The sequence below is a fragment of the Sciurus carolinensis genome, chromosome 13, assembly GCF_902686445.1.
Source record: "Sciurus carolinensis chromosome 13, mSciCar1.2, whole genome shotgun sequence".
Lineage (NCBI taxonomy): Eukaryota > Metazoa > Chordata > Mammalia > Rodentia > Sciuridae > Sciurus > Sciurus carolinensis.
This window is the reverse complement of record NC_062225.1, coordinates 5,099,167-5,120,706: the sequence shown is the minus strand read 5'-3', so window position 1 is coordinate 5,120,706 and position 21,540 is coordinate 5,099,167. Positions and strand designations below refer to the sequence as shown.

The 21,540-nt window shown below is 51.0% G+C and overlaps 2 protein-coding genes across 2 annotated transcripts in view; one reads left to right on the top strand and one right to left on the bottom strand.

The window, feature by feature from the left end:
* Positions 1–12,429, top strand: part of LOC124963437 (two pore channel protein 2-like) — a 34,352-nt gene extending 21,923 nt beyond the window's left edge. Inside the window, exons 10-19 of the mRNA XM_047523178.1 lie at positions 78–222; positions 1,888–2,073; positions 4,680–4,744; positions 5,283–5,370; positions 6,444–6,513; positions 8,938–9,157; positions 9,249–9,339; positions 10,630–10,743; positions 10,963–11,084; positions 11,746–12,429. Coding sequence (XP_047379134.1) covers positions 78–222; positions 1,888–2,073; positions 4,680–4,744; positions 5,283–5,370; positions 6,444–6,513; positions 8,938–9,157; positions 9,249–9,339; positions 10,630–10,743; positions 10,963–11,084; positions 11,746–11,891 — 1,247 coding nt within the window. The 3' untranslated portion in view covers positions 11,892–12,429. The remainder of the gene's footprint in view (positions 1–77; positions 223–1,887; positions 2,074–4,679; positions 4,745–5,282; positions 5,371–6,443; positions 6,514–8,937; positions 9,158–9,248; positions 9,340–10,629; positions 10,744–10,962; positions 11,085–11,745) is intronic.
* A 4,921-nt stretch (positions 12,430–17,350) lies between these two features.
* The window catches only part of Bub1 (BUB1 mitotic checkpoint serine/threonine kinase), a 55,435-nt gene continuing 51,245 nt past the window's right edge, over positions 17,351–21,540 (bottom strand). Inside the window, exons 24-25 of the mRNA XM_047522682.1 lie at positions 19,242–19,348; positions 17,351–17,647 (exon numbers count right to left, since the gene is read on the bottom strand). Coding sequence (XP_047378638.1) covers positions 17,452–17,647; positions 19,242–19,348 — 303 coding nt within the window. The 3' untranslated portion in view covers positions 17,351–17,451. The remainder of the gene's footprint in view (positions 17,648–19,241; positions 19,349–21,540) is intronic.

Genomic DNA, 21,540 nt, shown 5'->3' with positions numbered 1-21,540 from the left:
CTAAGCATCTACAGGGTCTTGACTTCACCCTTGGACCTTAGTGTCATGTGGATGGTGGGGTCATTTTTCTGTTGCAGACAAAACGAACTTTCTGCGCTTGGCAGACCTCCTCAACATCGAGGTGGTCACCGTCAACATCAGGAGACATCCACTGGAAGCCTGGGTGCCGCGGGTATACCAGTCGTCTGCGAGCCTCTTGGTCCAGAGGATGGTGCGGCACAGGTGGGTGACTCGGGGCCACTTGTCTCTCAAGTTGCTGTTACAACCGAAGACTCCGCCCACAGCGTCTGCGCTGAGCATGTCTCCTCATTGAAGTCAAAAACTCACGCCCGGTCACTGCTTTGGCTTCTCAGAGAGGCCTGGCAAGGGGTCAGGGCACACCGTGTGGGCTCGAATGTGCTGCTTGCTGTGATGTTCCCTAGGATGCTCGAGGACCACGGGAGATGTGCTCCCTGAGTCGACACCAGTATGGCTCTTGGATTCTGTGAATTGTGTGGTCAGAGCTGAGGAGTTAGCTTTGCTGGAAGAACTGTTCAAGGAGGACTGTTAATTCTTTCATTTTTGAGCAAATGGCCTCAGGAAAGAGCCATCCATCCTGGTTTGAGGCCTTATTTTTAATGCCTGTGGCTCATTCTCAGCCACAGTGGCCTCTTGACTTCTTTGCATTTAATGTTCCATAAAAGTGAATGACACAGAAGTCCCCGAGACAGGTAGAAGTCCCTGTTAGCTGCCTACATTTGGAATTTATCAAAGCCTTTCACCTGGAGGCTCCTTTCTGCAATCCCAACCTTGAACCACGGTGTGCTTCACGTAGGAGAGGTTGGCACGTCCTCGTCAACACCAAGTCTACAGTGTCACTGAGGACTGGGGTGGCCCCTCTGTGCTGTCCCCTACCTGTGCTCATGGCAGGCTCCCTGGGCACCTGAGCAGCTGGAGTGGCCTGAGCAGGAACTGGGAGGTGGGGCTGAAGCTGGCTGGCAGGCTGGTTTGTTCACCCACTTCCTCTCTGTTGGCACAGAAAGACTGGGCAGGACGCAGACCTCAGGAATCAACTCAGCTGTTTACTCAGTAACAGTTCCACACAGGAACAGGGGATGCAGGGATGAAGTGGCGCCCGTGGACCCACCTTCCTGGCGGAACATGAGCCACCGAACAAAGAAAGGGGCCGGGTTTACATAGGTTATTTTGAGGGGTGGTCTAGTGAGCATATCAGTTTCCTTAGGCACTCAGGAATTTGAACTTTTTGGGCCTGGGGTCTGTGGGCAGTGTCTGGATTTACTTTGAAGGAGATTAATGCTACTTTAGGGGTGATAACGCACCTCCTCCCCGCCTGCAGCCGCACCTGGAAACATCCGTCCTGGGAGATGAAGGCCTCAGTGCACAGCCTTCTTTTTCACGCCCTTTTCCCAGGCCAAGCTATCTTAGGCTTTTTCTTTTTCCATACCTGTTACTCTCCAAACTCAGTTAGGAAGCTGGACGGGAAGGTCACCTGGAAGGTGGCGTGGGGAAGAGGTTCTCTGAAACTTTCTTATTTAAGGCTGTGCTTTGTCCTGGGGGCATCCCATACTGAACCCCAAACCTTCTCCCTGCCGGATTCTGCCTGTGTTCATCTGACCCAGGTGCTGCCCCCTAGAGGAACCTGGGGAAGCCACACCTCTCTCCCTCACTGTCTTGGTTTTCTCTTGGGAGAGAAAGGCTGAGCCAGGGTCAGCAGGAGGCAGATGAATTCCAGCTGTGCTAGAACCTTCCATGGGTGAGGAGTGTGTGTGTGTTGGGGGATTCCAGATGTCGAGAAATAAGGTCACTCTGGTAGGGCCCTAAAGAGGCCCACACTGCTTTCGCCGAAATGTGGGTTGACAGGGTCTCTTATTTTTCCCCTCATGGCAGGATTTTTGTCTGGGTCTATGACGTCATCATTCTCATCAACGCCGTATTCATCGCCCTGGATGAGAGGAACCCCTTTATCTCCCATGCAGAGTGGCTTTTCCTTTCTCTCTATGTTCTTGAGATTCTCCTGAAGCTCTACACGCACGAGCCCAGAGCCTATTTTGGAAGGAAGCAGTTCTGGAACTGGTGAGTGTGTGTGTCCTGGGGAGGGGAGAGGGGACTTCCTGCTGTTAGGGTAGCTGGTGCAAATATCCATGAGACACAGCTCTGAGTTCCAACAAAGGCTTATTGACAGAGTCTGCCAGGCTGCCCCTCTGCAGGCATAGCAGCCGCTGGGAAAGAAACTTCTTAACTCTGTAGTCACATACAATGGAATAGTTAAAAGATAACCCGTCTGGCCCTGTAATTGTTATTTGGTGTCTTTGTGGTGGTTTCGGTAGCTAGGGACTCTTTCGGGGTAGGCCTACTGGGAAGGTCATTCCTGGGTGGGCAGGTGCTGATTTCCAAAATGGAGTTACTTTGGTCTAAGGACCTAACCACCTGCCACAGTTTGGGGACATGGCTGCTGGTCTCCAGGCTCCACCTGCATACTGTAGAGGCATCTTATAATGAGATCTTGGAGGGGGACCCTCTGGGTCGGTAAAGACTGCAATTCACCATGTCAGTTTGAACTGTCTAGTTAAATGAGAACCACAGACCTTAGCATCTTGGAGTTGGGAAGGCTCTTTAAAAGAAGGAAACCCAGTGTTTTCCTCTGCTCTCTCACAATACCTCTTTTTGTAAAAACACTTTTATTAGTTATTTTTAGTCATACGTGACAGTGGAGTGTTTTGACATCATGCACACATGGAGCATAACTTGCCATTCCTGTGACTGAACATGATGTGGCGTTACACTGACCGTGTATTCATATAAGAACATGGGAAAGCGATGTCCCATTCATTCTTCTGTCTTCCCATTGCCTTCCACTTCCCTTCCCCCTCCCTCTCCCCTCTCTGCCCTGTCCAATCTGGTGCACCTCACCCTTCTCACCTGTTGTCTCTCACAATACTTGTGACACCAAATGTTTGTGATTTTTTTCTCACACCAACCAACTGTCCAACGCTGGTCATTGACTTTGTGTCCTGCAGTTCTGTTCAATTTGGATGCTATCTATCTAGAGTTTGCATCAAATCCCACAGGTTGAGGGCTCAGCCCCCAAGACTGTCCTTTCTTCAGACACCAATAGCATGTCCACATTGACCCCTGTGCTGCTGACCTATCAACTATAAATCAGAGGTGACCAGAAAAACACTTCGGTTACTAGATTTCAGGTTGTTGTACAAGGATACAGCTAAGGGCAGCCAGATGGAGGTGCACGGGGTGCGGGAAAGGGATGTGCAGCTTCCATGCCCTCTCCAGGTGTGCCCCTCCCTGCCCCTCCACGTGCTCAGCAGCCCGGAAGCTCTCCCAACTCTCCTCTTCTGTTTTTCTGTGGAGGCCATTATGTGTGCATGACAGATTACATTACTGGCAGTTGGTGATCACCTCTACCCTCAGCCCCTTTGGCCTCCCTAGATGTTGGGAGCAGGGATAGGGATGGGGCTGAAAGTTCCAGCCCTCTGATCCCCTGGTTGGTTCCCCGGGTGACCCCCACCCTCACCCTGAGGGGCTTTCCCAGGTGGCCTCATTAAGCTCAGGTGGGGTTGAAAGGGGCTTGTAATGAATGACAAAGGATGCTCCTTCCTCCTCTGTCACCCTTATCACTTAGGAAATGGAAAGGATTTAGGGGTTCAGGCCATGGGACCAGGGATGAAGGCCAAGCATCGTAGAACATCACGGTCAAGGAGGAACTCCTAACATAGCTTCCCTGGCCACTCCCTCATCTCGTTGTCAGAAACTCAGCCAGTGTGGCTGGCCAGTGGGCTGTTGGCAAGCTCTTCCCTGGCGGTGGACGAGTCTCCCCGTGAGCCTTCCCTTCTCCAGGCTGTGTGCCCCTGGCCTCCACCCTTGGCCTTGGTGCTCTGTGCCATCCCGTGTGTCTTGTCCTGCTGAGTGTCAAGCCCTGCAGGGCAAAAAGATGGAAGCCACAGACCTACTAAATCGTGTGCAGCTAGGTGGGGTCTGATCTCCGTGATCCCTGCTCTTAGTGCCAGACTTCTCCTGAAGTGCACGTGACCAAGGGGGAACTGGTCAGCGTCGTTCAGTATTTCCTCATTCTTGAGCATCACCGTCAGAGAGAAAGGTCATGGCACGATGAATTTCTTCTTCCATTGAGTTACAGATTGTGTAGTAAAATGAATACAAGGAAAGACCTACTGTGTGTTCTGCAGTGATATCAAAGTACTCTTCACCTGCCAGGCTCAGTGGCACATGCCTGTGGTCCCAGCAGCTCAGGAGGCTGAGGTAGAAGGATCGGGAATTCAAAGCCAGCCTCAGTAACTTAGTGAGGCCCTAAGCAACTCAGTGAGACCCTGTCTTTAAATAAAATATGAAAAATAAAAAGGTCTGGGGATGGGCTGTCTTGGATCAATCCTGGTACCAAAAAAAATACATATATATTCTTCAACAGTATACACTTTTGTGGAAGATGAAGTGATGTGGGTTAGTGATTCCTTCAAACTCTGTGGGTGACTCTGGAGCAGCCAATGGGTGATCATGGGGTTGCTCAAACCTGGTGTTTCTTGCTTCCCATGCACTGTCCTCAAAGTTACGGAAATGAGCTTTATCACTGGATCATTATCTCACCCGACAGATCCTGAGCTTGACACGTCTCTCGCTTGATTCTTAATGGACTTTGCTTTTGCCATCAGGTTTGACACGCTGATCATCATCGCAGCCCTGGTGGCCATGGTGGCCAATGCCACCATTCAGTCAGGTCAGTGCCTGGGGACCCAAGTTCCCACCAGGAGCCCTGCCCTATCCCTGCCTACTGTCTCTTTTTCCTACCCACACTCACCCGCACGCTGCGCGAACTCCGTCCGGTCGACGGCAGGTAGGATCTTTTGAGACTTCTCAACGGAACCCTGTGAAGTGGGTTCGCTGCCACGTGCTCTGCAGAGGTGGAGCCCTGGCCACTTCCTGAGGAGTCTGCACCTGCTGGCGCAGCTCTGAGCTCCGGGGCGGCCCCCACCTCCACCTTGGCTCTGCCTTGTGGGTGGCTCGGGATTCCAGGCGGTACCTCTTCCTTGGCACTTGGAATCTCTGCTCTTTCCTCTTCTCCTTTTTCAGTGCTGGGGCTGGAACCCGGGGCCGCCCGCATGCTAGGCGAGCGCTCACTGCTGAGCCCCTCCCAGCCCCTTTCCCTGTCGTGACACAAAGCTGCCTTCCTGCCAGGACCCGTAGTCTCACACCTCTTGGAGTGAAAGGCAGAGACTGAGAAAGCGCATCACTGAAGGGCTGTGTTCCTTTTCCAGCAAGAAAATACAAGAGCCAGCAGATACTGGACATTGTCTTGATACTGAGAATCCTCCGGCTCCTAAGGGTCATCGTCAGCATTCAGAGGTAAAGGGGCCACGACAGGAGGTGGCTGCACTTGGGTGGTTCCCCAAGTCAAGCCCGATGGAAAGCCGTCCTACCTGGGGGCTAAGACATGCCTGATCGGGACCCCCGGATGTAACTCACACGAAGGACCTGGGTTCTCTGGCGGCAGCAGAGGAGGCAAGCAGAGAAGCCAGGGAAGACGGGTTAAGAGCCCTCAGCTGTCAGCTCTCTGGGGATCCACGGGCCCCTTTCATCCCCGAGACTAGCCCTGAGGGTGCCTGCCTGCCTGTGACAGCGTGAGAGTGGTCGTGATGGCGGCTCATGCTGTCTCAAGTGTGTGGACCATTGCCTTATCAAACCCCACCCACAACGCTCGATGCGGGAACTTCCTCTATCCCTTCCTCACAGGCAATGAGCTAAGGCTCAGAGAGGTTAAGTCAGTCCCCCAGTGGTGCACAACCAGGTGCAAGCCCAGGAGCTGGACCCCAAAGCCTGGATAAGCCCCAGCCTCGGGGTTTTTTTTGTTGTTGTTTTTGTTTTTTTTGATACTAGGTATGGAACCCAGGACCCCACATGTTAGGCTAATGCTTTACTACTGAGCAACATGCCCAGACCTTTTAAAAAATGTCATTTTTAATAACATTCCAGTCTGGGGCTCACTAAATTGCCCAGACTGGCCTCCAATTTTCAATCCTCCTGCCTCAGCCTCCCGAGTAGCTGGGATTCAGGTGTGCACCATCACACCTGGCCAGCCTCAGTTTTTGGCCGGCTTCCCTTCAAGAGCTGCCTCGGGGTTGCCTCTGCCCAGGACTGGCCTGCTCTTCTTTCAGTTGTTGACGAAAGCCTAGGATAGCCTTAAGTGGGGCTCAGTTTGGTGGAGAAAAGCAGAGGAGGCCCAGCAGCTGTCTACCCCCAGGCCCAGCTGAGTCTCGCTGGAGTTCTGTTATGGCTGCAGGAAGAGGCCAGCCCCCTCTAAGCCTCGTGTGAGCCGCCACAGGACCAGGGAGGGGTTTAAAAGGGGACGGCCGGCGTGGCCTGAGTTTTGTTCTCCACCTTCTCCTTTGCCTCCCGTCAGGAACTTTGTTTGCTCCTAGGTTCCGGGTGATAGTAACCACTTTAATCAACATTGGCCCCACGATGATCATGTTTGGTGGACTCATCTTCGTAAGTGGCTGCTCTCCTTTGCTATTCAATGTGAAATCACTGTTAGGATCTTCATGAGTTCTTAGCAACTTCCAGGAGGCCTTATTTAATTTTTTTAAACATGAAAAAGAAACACAACATTTATTATAAGCCTTAAGCACAGGAGTGTTAGACCCCAGTAGGCTGTATTTTAAGAGAGAGAGGAGGGAGAATGAGCAAACAAGAGGTGTTGGTCTCCAGGTGCCAGTCTTACTAAGTGCCCAGTTTCTGGAAGTGCAGGGCATGCAGCCTGGCTGCAGTAAGGAAGGCCAGCAGTCCAGTGGGCGTTTCCAGCCGTGGTTTCTTTCTGGTCCTTGGCCAAGGGGGTATTCTTAGCCAGCAGATGGCTCACCGGGACTGGGGTCCTTCCAGCTCATGGCTCTGCCCCGCCCCAGGCCTGAGAACCTCCACCCTGCTTGTGGAGAGCCCATTGGCTTCTCTTGTATGCAGGGTTGGGAACAAGGTCATGAGAGGCCACAGGGGCCGGGCCTCTGGTTTAGGGCTGGTCCCGCACTGGTTGAGGGAGCTGAATGCCCGTGCCCACTGTAGAAGGCACTTGCTGTCCTTTTTCTCACGGATGAGGGCACGTTCCCTTAGCACAGGAGAACGGAAGGTTGGCTCTGGGTCACCTCTTCCCATCCTCGGAAGCCGCTGTCCCAGAGGCAGCTGACACCAGCTCTTGTCACTCTTCCTATATACTTCCACGTGTGCTGGTGTGCCGTACACACACCCGTAACACCCAGCTCATCGTGCAGTCAAGTGGCGTGTTCCACGCAGTGGCCCTGCCTGACTTTATTCTAGGGCACATATTTGTCATATGCTTTGGAGGCACCTGAATTCGGGTAGGGTCACCATGATTGAAAGTGCCCCAACTAGATGTGGTGGCACACACTGTAATCCCAGGGGTTGGGAGGCTGAGGCAGGAGGATCGCAAGTTTAAAGTCAACCTCAGTAACTTAGTGAGGCCCTAAGCAACTTAGCACGACCCTGTCTCAAAATAATAAGAAAAATATATTAGAAAGGGCTTGGGGTGTGGCTCAGTGATAAGCACCCCTGGGTTCAATCCCTGGTACCAGAAGGAAAAAAAAAAAAAAACAGAAGGAAGTTTCCCACCAATGGAAGACTCCAGAACACAACTGGGTGGGCTTGCCCTTCCGCCTTCACAGGCTGTGTCAAGGCCATCCTTGGGCATGCATCTTTGTGTGCTCACAGGAGTGTGACTTTTGGATGCATCCTGGGGGTGGCACTGCTGGGCCAAAGGTAAATGGGTTCACGGTTTGGACTGATGGTGACAGCTTGCTTTCACAAAGCGTGCTCTCGTGTGGATTCCGAATGACGTGCGGGTCTCTGTTTCTCTGCTCACAGATGGTTCATTCAATGTTTCCATTTTTCCCAAACCTGGTAAATGAGAAAACAGCACCGCTGTTTCACATGCATTTCTTTAGTTGTTCATGAGCTGTTCATGCGTCTTTCCCAGGTTATTTGGCCATTTATGCATATTTCCAGTGACATCCTTGGTCCAACATCCCTGGTCATTTTCCTGCTCCTTTTACTTTTTTTTTTTCTTCTTTCTTCTTGGTAACAAGGATTGGACCCAGGGGTGCTTAATAACTGAGACACATCCCCAGCCTTCTTACGTTTATTTTGAGACAGGGTCTTGCTAAGTTGCTTGGGGCCTCACTAATTTGCTGAGGCTGGTTTTGAACTTGGAATCCTCCTACCTCGGCCTCCTGGGCCACTGGGATCGTAGCCATGTGCCGACGTGCCCAGCTGCTCCTTTTACTTCTGACATGATCCGTAGAGATTTCTGGCCCATTAAGGAAACAGGCCTTTGGTGAGCTGTGCAGAAGACGATGATCTGTCCTCATCTGTCACTTTTCCCCCTGACGAAGTCTTTTTTGGGGGTGGGCTACATACGAGTTTGAATCTATTATATAGTCAGACTTGTTGACCTTTGTATGTTTCCAGGTTTGACGTCGTGCTCAGTGCGGCCTTTCCCTGCTCAGTCCCTGCCTTGCTACGCTTATGGACTTTTGTTTGTTTACCCCTCTGGCATCTTGTGTTTATTTTGGCATAAGGAACAGGGTAAAGGTCCAGCTTCGCTTGTCCTGTCGCTAGAGGACTGACCTCTGTTTAGTGGGTTTTCACTCGCTGCTGCCCTCCTAGCAGCGTAGTTTCCTAGGAGGTCCAGAGTGGTCCACCCGGCAGTGCCTTTGTCCCTCCTGAATGACCCAGGCTTCTCTGGCCAAGCAGCAATCCCTTCCCACTCGCTTCCCGAGGTGGGTGGCTCTTGACTGGAGAGGCCCTGTCCCTGGGAGCCCGGTTGCCCCTCTCAGGACCCCGGGCCCTTGCTCCCAGCTTCTGCGGCTTTGGGCGCCCCCTGGTGACCAGCGCCTCCCACCCTAGGTGGTCTACTATGCCTTTGCCGTCGTGGGGATGGAACTGTTCCATGACAAAGTCCGGTTCTTTGACCCGAATTTCACGGCTCCCGCTGCGCTGGTGTGCGGCAACCCAGCCTTGGCGGGGTCGGCCTTCGCCCGGGACAGATACTGCAGGAACAACTTCAACGACCTGGCCTCCGCCCTGGTCGTGCTGACGGAGCTCACCGTGGTCAACCAGTGGCACGATATCCTTTCTGGGAGGCGCCTGCCGGGGTGCAGGACGGCGCCCCGACTCGGGCCCTGCTGCTTCCGAGTTCTGCCTCCTTAGCGGCCCACTCATTGCAGGCGGCTTCGCCCTGGTGACCCACCAGGCGGCAAAGCTGTACTTCATCCTGTTCCACGTCGTGGTGGTCATCCTCATCATTAAGTAAGTGTCCTGCTACCCGGGAACTGGCGGTCTCCTACCTCAGAGTGGCTCTCCCGAGGGCCTCCTGGCGTGGGCAGTGGGTGGGGTGGTTTTAAAGGCCAGGGGAGGAAGGGCCACGCTGCTCCTGTGCGCGCTGGTGTATAAAACGCAGCCCAGCGCCTCACAGACTCGCCCCCTTGAGCCCTGTGGGAGGGGATGCACCCCCGTGGGTCCTGTTGTTCCGGGAGTGTGCCCCTGGAGGGTTTTGGTGGGATGGGGACCAGCCCCCTCGGAGATTCTCTTTTCTGGGTCCAAGTCTATCCTGCCCCCTTTCCACAGAGGAGTTCAGTAATGACATGTGTGACATCTTGTCCAGGAACTGGTCTCTCCTTCCTGCTGGCATCTTGACTTTCACTCCTTGCTTCCCCCTCTGACCTGCACCTGAGTCTCTGTGACCCCTGTGATTCTCTCCCCAGTGTGTCTGGGGTCATCCCCTCTCAGAGCCTGATGAGCACAGGTGTGTCACAGTCCCACACCTGCTGGTCATCTCGGGGCTGCTCTGGTCACCCCGCTTCCTGCTGATTGTGGCCGAGGAGTGCCTAGAGGATGGGAGAGGAGGGACCTTGCACTGGCCTGGTCAGCCTACACGTCCCACAAGGCCCGAGTGAGCTACCTCCGAGTGGCTCAGGAGGGTCCCAGAGTGCCAGCAGAGGCCTGGTGGCAGCAAAGGCTGAGGGATTGTCTCCTGTCCTCTGAAGTGCCTTTGAGTGCGGTGTCAGCCCTGGGCCATGTCCCCATGCTGTCTGGTGAAACGGCAAAGGTCTGAGGCACCCCGCTGCAGCCCAGGGTGCTGCACACAGGCATGGACAGGAAGCACCAGACCGCAGGCCAGAGGCAAAGACGGGCATGCAGGGCAGCTCCAGAGCGGCACCTGTTAGTGCCCTGCACCCTGGGCCCCGGGCCCATGTGGCGAGGGCCAGGTGGTGCATTTTTAGCTGGGCACAGTGATGGGAGGCTGAGGCAGGACTACACGTTCAAGGTCAGCCTCAGCAACGCAGACCTTGTCTCAGAATAAAAAGTAAAAAGGTTGGGGACACAGCTCAGGGGAGCGCCTGTGGGCTCGGTTCACAACTCTGCAAAAGTAAAGAATAAATCACACTTGCTTTTCGAGTCATGGTTCACACAGGGCGTAGAAGTTGTTTCCCGAATGCGTGAGGGCGGGCGCGTCCTTCTCCCTCCCATGCCGCCTTCTGCCCAGGGCTCCGGCCCCTCCGTTCACGGGACTGGGACCCCTACCTCTCGTCTTGGCAGCATCTTCGTCGCGTTCATCCTGGAGGCGTTCTTTGTGGCGTACTCGTTAGAGAAAAGCGAAATAGAGACCGCCATAGAGAAGAAGATCCAAGAGCTGGGCGTGGGGATCCCAGAGTGAGCAGCCCCTTCCCTGGCGCCTCAGGACCGGGCTGCCAGGGCCATGTGTAATCTGCCAGTGTCCCATGGCGCCCGCCTGCCCCGAGTCCCCACGATAGGCCTGTCTTGATGCGTGTCCGGGTGTGGCTGCAGTGACCGTGGGGCCATACCCGGGAGGCCACGGGAGGCCTTGGCCGAGGCCCTGACTGCGTTCCTGTCTTCTCTTCCTCCTTCAAGGGAAGACGAGCAGGACGGGCAGCTCACCGACGTGGACACCATGGAGGGCGGCCTCGGCAGGGGTGATGGTGACAGCAGGAGGGCAGCCTGGAAGGGGCTCTACTGCAGAATCGCATCAAAAAGTGAGCCCGGGCCCCTGCAGAGCCAGAGCCAGGGCCTGCCACCCGCCCTCCTGCAGATGGGGCCTGCGATGGCTCCCTGCTGCTCCGGCACAGACCAGGCCCTGGCTGCCTTGTGCCTGAGCCCCCAGCGTCTCAGCCTCTGCTCCCTGCTCCCGTTCTTCCTGCCCTGGGCCTTCGCGGGCGCCCGTCCCCTTGGCTCCCTGCTCTGCATGTCAGGGGCACCTCTGCTGCTCAGTAACTTTTTTGGTCCCAATCGATCTTGCAGACGCGAAGCCGTGTCTGCCCGGCTGTTGTCCAAGCCGAGGGCTAACATGCCCTGACCACTGTTTAATTACTTCATTGATTCTCAGTGAGTCAGGACTGGCTGGGTGAGCCCAGCGCAGCCTGGGCCCGCGCTCTGGCTGAGCACAGCACGGATTGCAGGGGGAGCCTGAGCACACAGCCCTGCACCCTGCAGGAAGGACCCCCTTGGTGCTCATGGCCCTCCGTGGGTCGGTGGCCAGGGAGGGGCTCTGGATGGGCGAATGATTCTGTCCTGACCCGTTTGGTTAGTGCTTGGAGCCTTGTCTTCAGCTCTGGGAACCCTCAGGACAGCCGGCCAGGCCGAGTGTTCCCCTGGACCTTGCACAGGCAGAATCCACATGCCTCCTTCTCCTCCTAGAGTATAGGACTGTGGACACCTTGCTGCAGCGGATGTTTGAGTCTGAAATTGCTCCTGACGATGAAGGCCCTTCCTTGGATGAGATCCTCAACTTCTCACCCAGTGACATGTATCCTAAGAATCCCAATTTTGAGAACAGCGCATGAAGCTGGCTTGCAAGGACCCACAAGGGGAAACCGAGAGGTGGCCAGCTCCTTTGGCACGTGCTACCTGGAGATGAGTTTCCTGCCCCGTTCCCTTTTGTAACTGGATGAACCTGTGAACCGGCCATGACTGTCCCAAGCGGTCAGCAGTGTGGTGTGGGAGGGCTGCCGAGTGTGACCTGCGGCCATTCTTGGGTCTGATCATGGAAGACAGGGAAGCTGGAAGAGATCATGTGGAAGACTTGTCCTGCACATGCCCACGTGGGAGGCCTTACCACAAGGTGTGTGAAGGCTTTGCATTTATTTTTATATGGCGCTTTGCTATTCTATCAAACTAATGCTGATACCATGTTACAAGAATGAATCATGAATATTTAAATATGGCACAAGCATATATTCTAGCACAGTATCTTAAATACAGTGCTTATTCAAAATGAGGAAAAATACCAACATCAACATGTAATTGCTGTGACTGCTTCTTTTTGTGGGGAGGGGACTGATGTGCGCTGAGGCTTCATTAACTGAATTAAAATCATGGCAAGATTTCAAGGAAGTTATTCTCTGGGGTCACTTTCTCCCAGTACAGTGACATGCTCCTTCTGGGAACTTGAAAGGGACTGATTTTACATAATTTACTTTCATATTTTCTATGTGATAAATGCCACATAACATGAAATCTACTGTCTTAACCACTTCTCTCTTTTTTTTTGGTCGGGGGGTGGTATGGGGATTGAACTCAGGGGCACTTGACCACTGAGCCACCTCCCCAACCCTATTTTGTTTTATATTTAGAGACAGGGGTCTCACTGAGTTGCTTAGAACCTCTCTAAGTTGCTGAGACTGGCTTTGAACTTGTGATCCAACTGCCTCAGTGTGTGCCACTGCGCCCACCATCTTAACCACTTCTAACATGGATGCAGTAGTGGTTAAGTGTACTGTGTTAGCTTTCTGTTACTGAGATAATCAACTTAAGGGAGGAAAGATTTATTTTGGCTCAGTTTCAGAGCTTTCAGTCTGGTCACTTGGCCTGTTGCTTTGGGCATGTGCTAAGGCAGAACATCATGGCAAAGGCACACAGCAGAAAAGGTACTCACCTCATGATGGCTGGGAAGCAGAGAGGCAGGGAGGCACCAGGTCCCAGCATCCCCTTCAGAGGCACGTCCCAATGACTAGGCCCCACCTTTTAAAAATTCTGCCGGCTCCCAACAGTGCTACAGGGCTGGGGGCCAGACCTTAACTCATCTAAACATGCGGACACTCACACTGGGGTGCAGCCATCACCACCCTCCATCTCCAGAACTTTCCATCTGCAAAGCAGGAATTCTGAACCAAAGCAACAGCTCCCATCCCTCCTCAGCCCCCAGCAACCGCCATTCTACTTCCTCTGCTCTTTCTTTCTTTTATTTTTGGTCCTGGGGATTGAACCCAGGGACGCTTAACCACTGAGCCACATTCCCAGCCCCTTTTTATATTTTATTAGAGACAGGGTCTCACTAAGTTGCTTAGGGTCTGTAAGTTGTTGAGGCTGGCTTTGAGCTCGCCATCCTCCTGACTCAGCCTCCTGAGACACTGGGATTACAGCGTGTGCCACCACATCCAGAACACAGTGGCATTTTTATCCTGAGTGGGTTTCCTGACACACTTCACATATTGTTCAACAACCTGCTTTCCTCAGGAGTTGTTTCATATTGGTGTGAGTGCATGAGCGTGTGTACACACATTGAGTATTCCATTCCAACCATGTTTCATGACTTACTTTAAGATTCAAATACTCATGGAGCTGTACGCTCTTTCTTGTGTTCAGCAGCAGGCAATAATGGAGTAAACCTTGTTACACAAATTCCTTCTCATAGGTGAGCCCCTCAGCAGGGAGAATCTCAGGCTTCATGTGTCACATGACTGCTCAAACTGCTGGTCTCTGACCAGCTGCAGCCTGGTGGCTGCCAGGAGACGCCCTATCCCAGCCACTGCACAAGGGTTGGTTGGGGGTGGTGGGGGCAGACCGGGATGGGGAGTGCTCTTTCTCCAGCTTTCTCTGCTGTTCATGAACCAGTCTCTCCACATTTTGGCATATGGACTCCTAGCTGGGCCCTTCCTTCCCCAGTCCCCCCGGCAGGGGGCTAGAGCAACATGATCATATCTGCCTGAGGTCTGTGGGCCCCAATGACTTCTTGCCCTTGGGAGCAATCGCCCCCTCTACCACCACTTCTCCCAGGCTGGGAAACAGCAATAATCAGAATATTGTGGAAGCCCCATATGAGGACGGCCATCAGTGCCAGCAGGCGATCACTGGTCCCCAGACTATGATGGAGAAATCATTCCTGTGTTCTCCAGGCCTCTGAGGGTTCCTGGTTACAGCAGCTTAGCCTGCCACAGCCTAACCGGCCCAGAGATGGGCTTGTCTGAAACATTTCAGAATGAAACAAATGGGAAAGAGGCATGAGCTTGAAGAATAACAGGAGAGGACAAGCACGTGGCTCCCAGGCTCAGCGCAGAGAGGGTTGTAGGGAACTTTCCAGGTGTGCTGTGTACTGTAACCAACGCCTGATGTCTAGCTCTACTGAGTCACAGCCACCCCGGGCTTTTCTTAGGGAAGGATAAATCTCAGGCCCATCGCCTTAGACCACAGATTAAAGCCAGCAGGGAAGGTGCTGGAGCAGGAGCCTCTGTACCTCCTGAGTAGTTTTGTTTCTTAGCTAGAACTCGAACATGGAGCAGCTGCCCAAGGATGAATGGGAAATGCCTGGGCCTGAGAAAGGTCTTAACCTGGACCAGGAGCTGGGTCCAGCCAAGGTCTGAGCACTCAGGCCCCAGCTGTCTCAGGGAGACTTCAGCCCTGCAGTGGAGTGAGCTGGAGGTTCCCTTGTCCTCCCAGCACTGACCTGTAACATCCATTCCGGGTACCATTTAGATGCAGGGTTTCTACTCTTGTGCAGTCTGTACTCCAGATCACTAATGATGACTAAAGGAAGATTTTTTTGTGCACCAAGCATACGTACAAAAAGCAAAACAATACCTACTTAAGTGGTTAAAAGACACTGTTGAGATTGAGCCTCCCACCCTGGGAACAAGCCATTGCTAGGACATCAGACCGTGTAGTTTGATCTAAATGAAACCCTTGGATTAGATTACAGGCCAGACAGGCAACAGCAGAGACAATATATGGTCAAGCTGTTGGTAGTCACATGGGGGATATTTCTGAGTGTGATCCAAGTCGAAGATCCAGGAAGAGATCATGGGCTGGCAGTGACACTGGTCATGCCCGCAGGAGCTGGAGACCGAAGCCACGTGGTCCTCCCTATCCAGGGCGAAAGTCCCTGTGGCTGCTTCCCATGGATGAACACATGCTGTTCTTAGCTGCTAAACAGCAATCTTAGCTTGTTCAGTCTTGGTTTCCTTTGAAAACAGCCATTTTCAAAAGGAAAAACAATCCCACCAATCTGGCTTTCTGTGTGCTGAGGCGTTTAGGTGCTTCAATATTGGTTTATCTGCTGAGGTCTGACCCTGGATCATTTTCATTTTCCAAGTTTGGTATGTGTGTAACTGGTCATGTAGGTTACATTCTTTATTTTCAAAACAAAAATGTATTTTGGGGTCCTAACCTAGCAATTAATCCCATAGACACATTGACCCTTGCAGTCACTGTTTTATAGTAATAAAACTGTGAAACCAACTAAGTGTCTTTAAATTGGAGATTGGTTAAATAAATGATAGTCCATTCGTGCAGGGCCGTGAGGTATAGCTGGGCCAATACGATGGAAACATGGGCCAAAAAACTGTAAAGTAATGATGTAGTCCACACTTGCTTATAAAAAGAAAGAAGAGATTATATTAATAGATACTTAGCACATTAAAAGCATCTTACCTCAAGTCAGCATCATGAAGTGAATGGATAAGCACTGGAAAAGCTGCCCCTAAAGCAGGGGACAAGGATGTCCTGTGTGTCACCAACGACACTCTCTCACCATCAATGACCATCAATGACCAGGAAAACCACTAGCAAAAATTAGAACAATATAAAATAAGAATTACTTTCATAATTACAATTACTTGAAAACTTCAAAAGAATTGAAAATGTTTTTTATAGAAATGAGTAGGCTTCATATAAGTCAAATTACCAACTGGAAAAAGTAGTGGCAAAAAGACATGACTTAAATAGTAGCCAGAAAAGTTTGGTCAAGTTAGTACTAGTTAAAAAAAAAAAAAGATAATTTTCATATTTTTCAGTTGAGTACAGCATTAAAGACAAAAATCAAAGTCAATTTAAGACTATGAATTAGAGTATAAGGCAGAACTTAAAATTCTTCATGGCAGCAAAAATCTTTAGTGGAGACAGATGACAAGTCGGGACAAATGTGTGTGCCTCACACACGAAGGTATCAGGTAAAGGAACAAGAAAAACAATGATCCAAGGGCAAAGTGGACAGAGGACCGGGAATACGGAAAAAAGAACACACCCAGTTATAAAACATATGGACGCATTTGGCCTAATTCATAAGAAAAATGCAAACAAGAATGCCAGCAGGGACTGTCTGTCACCTGCTAGCTGCAAAGGCCTGAGCCCCACCTGTGCTGTCAGGGAGGGTGGGAACAGACGGTCACAGAGCTGGTGCAACCCCAGGGGACTACCTGCAGATACAGATTAAAAATTCTAAATGCTCTCAACTTGGCCCAGCAATTGTGCTTCTAGGAATTCATACTACAGCTCTCCCACAGCCAAGGATCACATAGCCATTGGAAGGTACGAGGCCTTTCTACAGAGTTTCATTCTTCACTGTATATTAAGAAAGCAAAATGATGCTATTTCTATATAAAAAAAAAATACAATATGTAGAACAAATTTTGGAGAGTCACACAAAAATGAGTCCCGGTTGCCTCGAGTGGGGAACATGGGGTGAGGAGGGCGGGAGGAAGCAATCCCAAGCTCCTGGATTGTGTCACCTCAGACTCATTGCTCCGTGGTGCTAAGGAAGGGAGAGTGAGCAAGCCCAGCTGGGTTACCCGCCTTGCAGCTCCTGGTCGGTAAGCCTCAGTTGGACTAAGGGTCGGTATAGCTCACAAGAACCCTTTTCAAGATCTGAGGTTTCCACTGATGGTACTTTGAAGTAATAGGCTTAGAATGCACAATTCATAGGTAGCCAACAAAAATGTACAAGAGAGGACAGGAAGGCTTGTGTTCTTAAGAACTTCAACTCATCCTGGATTTATTTGGGGATTTTTGTTTTTTAATATAAGCACCAAACTTCAAATTTGGGCAAAAAGAAAAAAAACCTGTCTTGGTCCTTTTTTGGCTCAAACAGAAAAGGTGATTTTTGGAGGACATTCACACCCAATCACTCAAGAGTGCCTGTGTGTCCAGACGGCCAGCAGCCCTGCCTCCCAGGGCCTTGCTGCTTCGTCTACTCTGCTGGAAAATTTATAAAAACTAAGTCACGTTGATGTATTCTGTGCATTTTATTTTTAACAAACATTTATATCAACAATTCATCTGGAAAAAATTAAGGTTCAAAGTGAGAGGTTAGTATTTACAAAATGAATTCTGGGGAAGTGTACATATCTAATTTTATTTTCTCAAACGCTTGTATTCCAAGAGCAACACAATGAGCCTATTGCGCAGGGTCCTGATCTTGTTGGAATAGTGTTGTTGAAACAGATTCTTCAGCTTCTGCCTTAGCAAATCCAAAGATGGGAGGTGATGACAATCTGGTATGTTCAACATGGTGTGAAAAAACTCTTCCCACACGTCCAGATGAGGAAGCCTGGAGAGACAAAGCACCAGCCACGGATCAAACACTGCCTGTGGATGGCAGCCCTCCCTGGCCCTGACTGCCGTGGGCGTGCGTGGCAGCCTATCAGAACTCTCACTTAAGAGCACTTGGCCATCAGGAGTGGACACACTGTCAACACACCTTGCTCCCAAAACAGGATTTAAGATAAGTAGTCTGAGCAACAACTCCTCAGTGGAAAAATCCCATTTTAATTTTTTAGAGGAAATCCATCTGTGCTGGGTGTTGCGGTGCATGCATGGAACCCCAGGTGCTAGGAAGACTAAGGCAGGTCCTCCTGCATTAGTCATGTGTTAGAGAGTGGCCTGGGTAACACAGTGATACCTCTCACTAAAAAAAGAAAAAATCCATCTGCTTCTGCCTCCTGTGTCCACCATACTGCCAGAATCTGGTAATCTAGACACATGGTTCCCAGGAGCCTAACCGCATGCGTGCAGGACCAGGGAGGCAGGTTGCACTCCTCAGGAGAGAGCTGACTGAAGAGCTGCAGGGCATGGCAGGAGGGCAGCGGGGTCAAGAAGACACAACAAAGCTGACCCCAGCCAAACTGAGCCCGAGTGGCGAGGCCTGCAGAGGGCTGGCTTCAGGCCTTCCTCTACACTGGCGACCAGAGGCGGAAACCTTCTGGACAACCATCTGGTCCTTCTATCATGAGCAAGAGGAGGGATGAAGCACTTGTGAGATATAATGGCTCCTTATGCAGAATAAGACACAGCAGTTACCAAGTTTTCTCCAGGGACTGAACCTAAGCCTCACTATGTATGACACAGGGCATTTTATAAAATCACTGTCAATTTCCTTTTCCTGTTTTGGAGGGGGATGGGTAGGGCAAGGAGAATCCCAGTTTCAAGTTTTCCCAGAAGGTATAAATGCACATAAAATTCCATTTGGCTGTGCACATAACATGAGTTCACTTTTCTATGTGTTTTTATACTTCGAAAAAGCTAAGAGAAGAAAGTACAACTGATTTAAGGAGCAAGCATGTAACAAATACTCAGCTCAAGCAGAGGCTTCCAGCAGTATCCCCAACCCTGTTGGGAGAGCCATCCACGCTGGCAGGATGGGCTCTAGCCTCATCAGTAACCTCTGTGTGATTTGTCAGATGAGAAAATAACCTTAGAGAAAGAAACTAAAGTCGCATAGGGGCTGTCCTGTGACACCAAGATGCCTCACCACGTTACGTCACGACTTACAAGGCACCTTCACTTACGTGTTTCCTGTGCTTCCTGTAAGAAACATCTGAGGAAAGCAGGACCGGTATCGTCTGCATTTCCACACACAAGAAAGCAAGCAAGCACAGCCCGAGGTCAGCGACACTGGGGTTCCTCCAACAGGAGAGACACCTGCCTATGCGGAGCCTGGTCACCGTCCAGGAGCTCCCAGTGGTTCTGTGGGCTACCGCCACAGTCCCCCCCAGGGGAAACAGAAGTGGAAAGCCGTGTGACCTGCTCCCTACCCAGGGCCTGCCTCGTGCTGTCGCCACACTGCCCAAGGGATCCCTCTTCTGCAAGATGGACTTGGCACTGGACCCTATTCACTCTTTCCGCGTGGCCCGATTCACACCCACCTTCTGAAAAGGCCCTCAGGCTTCCAGACTCCTCCCTCGTTCTTCACTCTCATGTAGGTGCCGAGGAGCATGCAGTACACCGTGGCAGCCACTCCAAAGTAATCCACCTGGCAAAGAAGCAAGGTCCCCATGACTCATGGTGATTCACACGTGATCCTGTCACCATGAGCTGACACAGGAAGCAAGCTAAGAGTCACAGGATTTCATCTCTGAAGAGTTCTGGAAGTTGACTCCTGGTTGCTGGGTGGCTTGGGATTCAAGCAGCAGGACTGAGGAGTAAGAGTGATTTCACCAAAATTCAGTGCTGCATAGTCAGAGCGACGGAGAGACTCCAAAATTTGGGTACAATGAACAAAGAAGACAGAGAGCATTGGAGCTGAGCTGGTGGCAGCAGCAGTGCTGGTTCACCAGAAGGAGGGAGAACAGAGAAACAGTGGAGAGATCTAACATGGAAAAGTCTGAGATCAGAGAAGTAGCCTACACTGAGCTGATCCAAGGCACCAAAACTGGTGATTGAAAGTGCTGTGCTGTGTTTCTTAACTGGCTACGGGGAGCTGAGCCTCCAGGCTGCAGTTCCTGCTGTGGAGCAGGGAGATCAATGCCAGTACTGCCATGTTCTCCAGCCAAGTGTCCACCGAGTGGACTTGGTGTTCCTAGCAGAGCACGAGGGAAACAGACACAAAGATTGTACCCAGGGGATTCATGTCAGGTAAGCAGAGAACCCAATTCATTTCCCCTTTGCGTCTGGCGCTCACACAACCAGCAGAAGAGGATCAGAACTGGAATAGGTATGTGAAAATGCTCGGGACGAAGCCTGGGTAGCAGAGTGTGTGGGCGGGGGAGTAGAATTCTTGTGAGGCTCCTGAGATCCAGACCCCTGACAGAGAGGGGCAACTGCCATGCATTAGCAAATACCACCCAACTACGTCCCGAGGTCTGACAGACCTAAGCTGCAGCCACTGGACCCACCCTCACACAATCTCCAGCCGTGCATCCACCTGGCCTGTGCAGACGAACTCCAGCTGACAGTCCCTCTCACCCCATCATACCTCACACCGGGAGAAGGGAACTGAGAACTACTTCCACCAGCTTTGGTCTTAGGCCACTTCAACTGAGCTCATGAGCAACACAAAAGGAGAAAGGGACTGGCACCCGAGCCCCTGCTCACCTTCTGTTACAGCCCAAGAAGAAACAAGCACAGCTGGGCACGGCAGCGAACATCCACTCTTGTGACTATTTTGGTCACCTCAGTGGAGATGATTCCTTCACTTTTCATTAAGAATCTTTTTCCTTTTTGGGGGTGTGTGAGAGGGAGTTCTTGATGTGCTGACAGGGTCATGGACATATATACATATACGTATTTGTTTCTCTGTTTTCTTCTCATTTTTACCATGTTTTAAATGTTACTTTTCCTTGTCTTGTCTTTTAAGTGTTTTGGTTTTTGGTTTGTACATTTTGGTTTTGTTTTCTTTTCACTGGTTTGTTTTTCTTCTTTTCCTGCTAAGTCTCGTTTTCTCTTTCTCTTTACTTTGTCTCTCCTCTTTCCTTACAACTGTCACCTGCTACATCTCTTCTTCATTCTGTTCACTTTCTGAAACTGTAAACTCTTTTCTACCTTCCTATCATATTTTCTTTTCTCTTAACTGTGTTTTTAACCATCTTTTAGCACTAATTAGTTTATATAATTCCTGTCTCATCATTAATGCTGTTGCAATTATTACTGCTGTGGATGACATAATTGACACCTGTTGTTTGCTTAATTGCCAGATACAGTCCAGTGTTACTTACTGTTTTGCTGTTGGCAATTGATGACACCGTTTTACTAACATTAAAGATGTTGTTTAACTAACAACATCTTACTTACTGTTTTGCTGTTGGCAATTGATGACACCGTTTAACTAACATTAAAGATGTTGTAGTTGGGACCAGATCTTTACTGTAATGCTGTCTGTTGTTTGCATCACTTGTTGCTAATGTTTGTTTTGTCCTGTTCTGTGAGGTGCTAGGAATCTTACCAGTGCACAGGATAGACACTGCTGCTGAACCAAACTTGGCGAAAAGACAGTGCACCTTGCTCCACACACCAATTAATGACACTCAAACAGAAGAGTCAAAAACTCAAACTAATGGCCACACCCCAAGTAGAAATGGCTAGGGGTGGTCCCTCAGGTCATCTACTGCTACAGCAAAACCAGGAGAGTGAACACAAAGTCTGTGGTCCCACACTTCTGGGGAGGTCTCAGTCTGGATCATGCTAGGACACTTTGGCAAGTGAAGATTGTGCCCTAAAAAGGCCCAT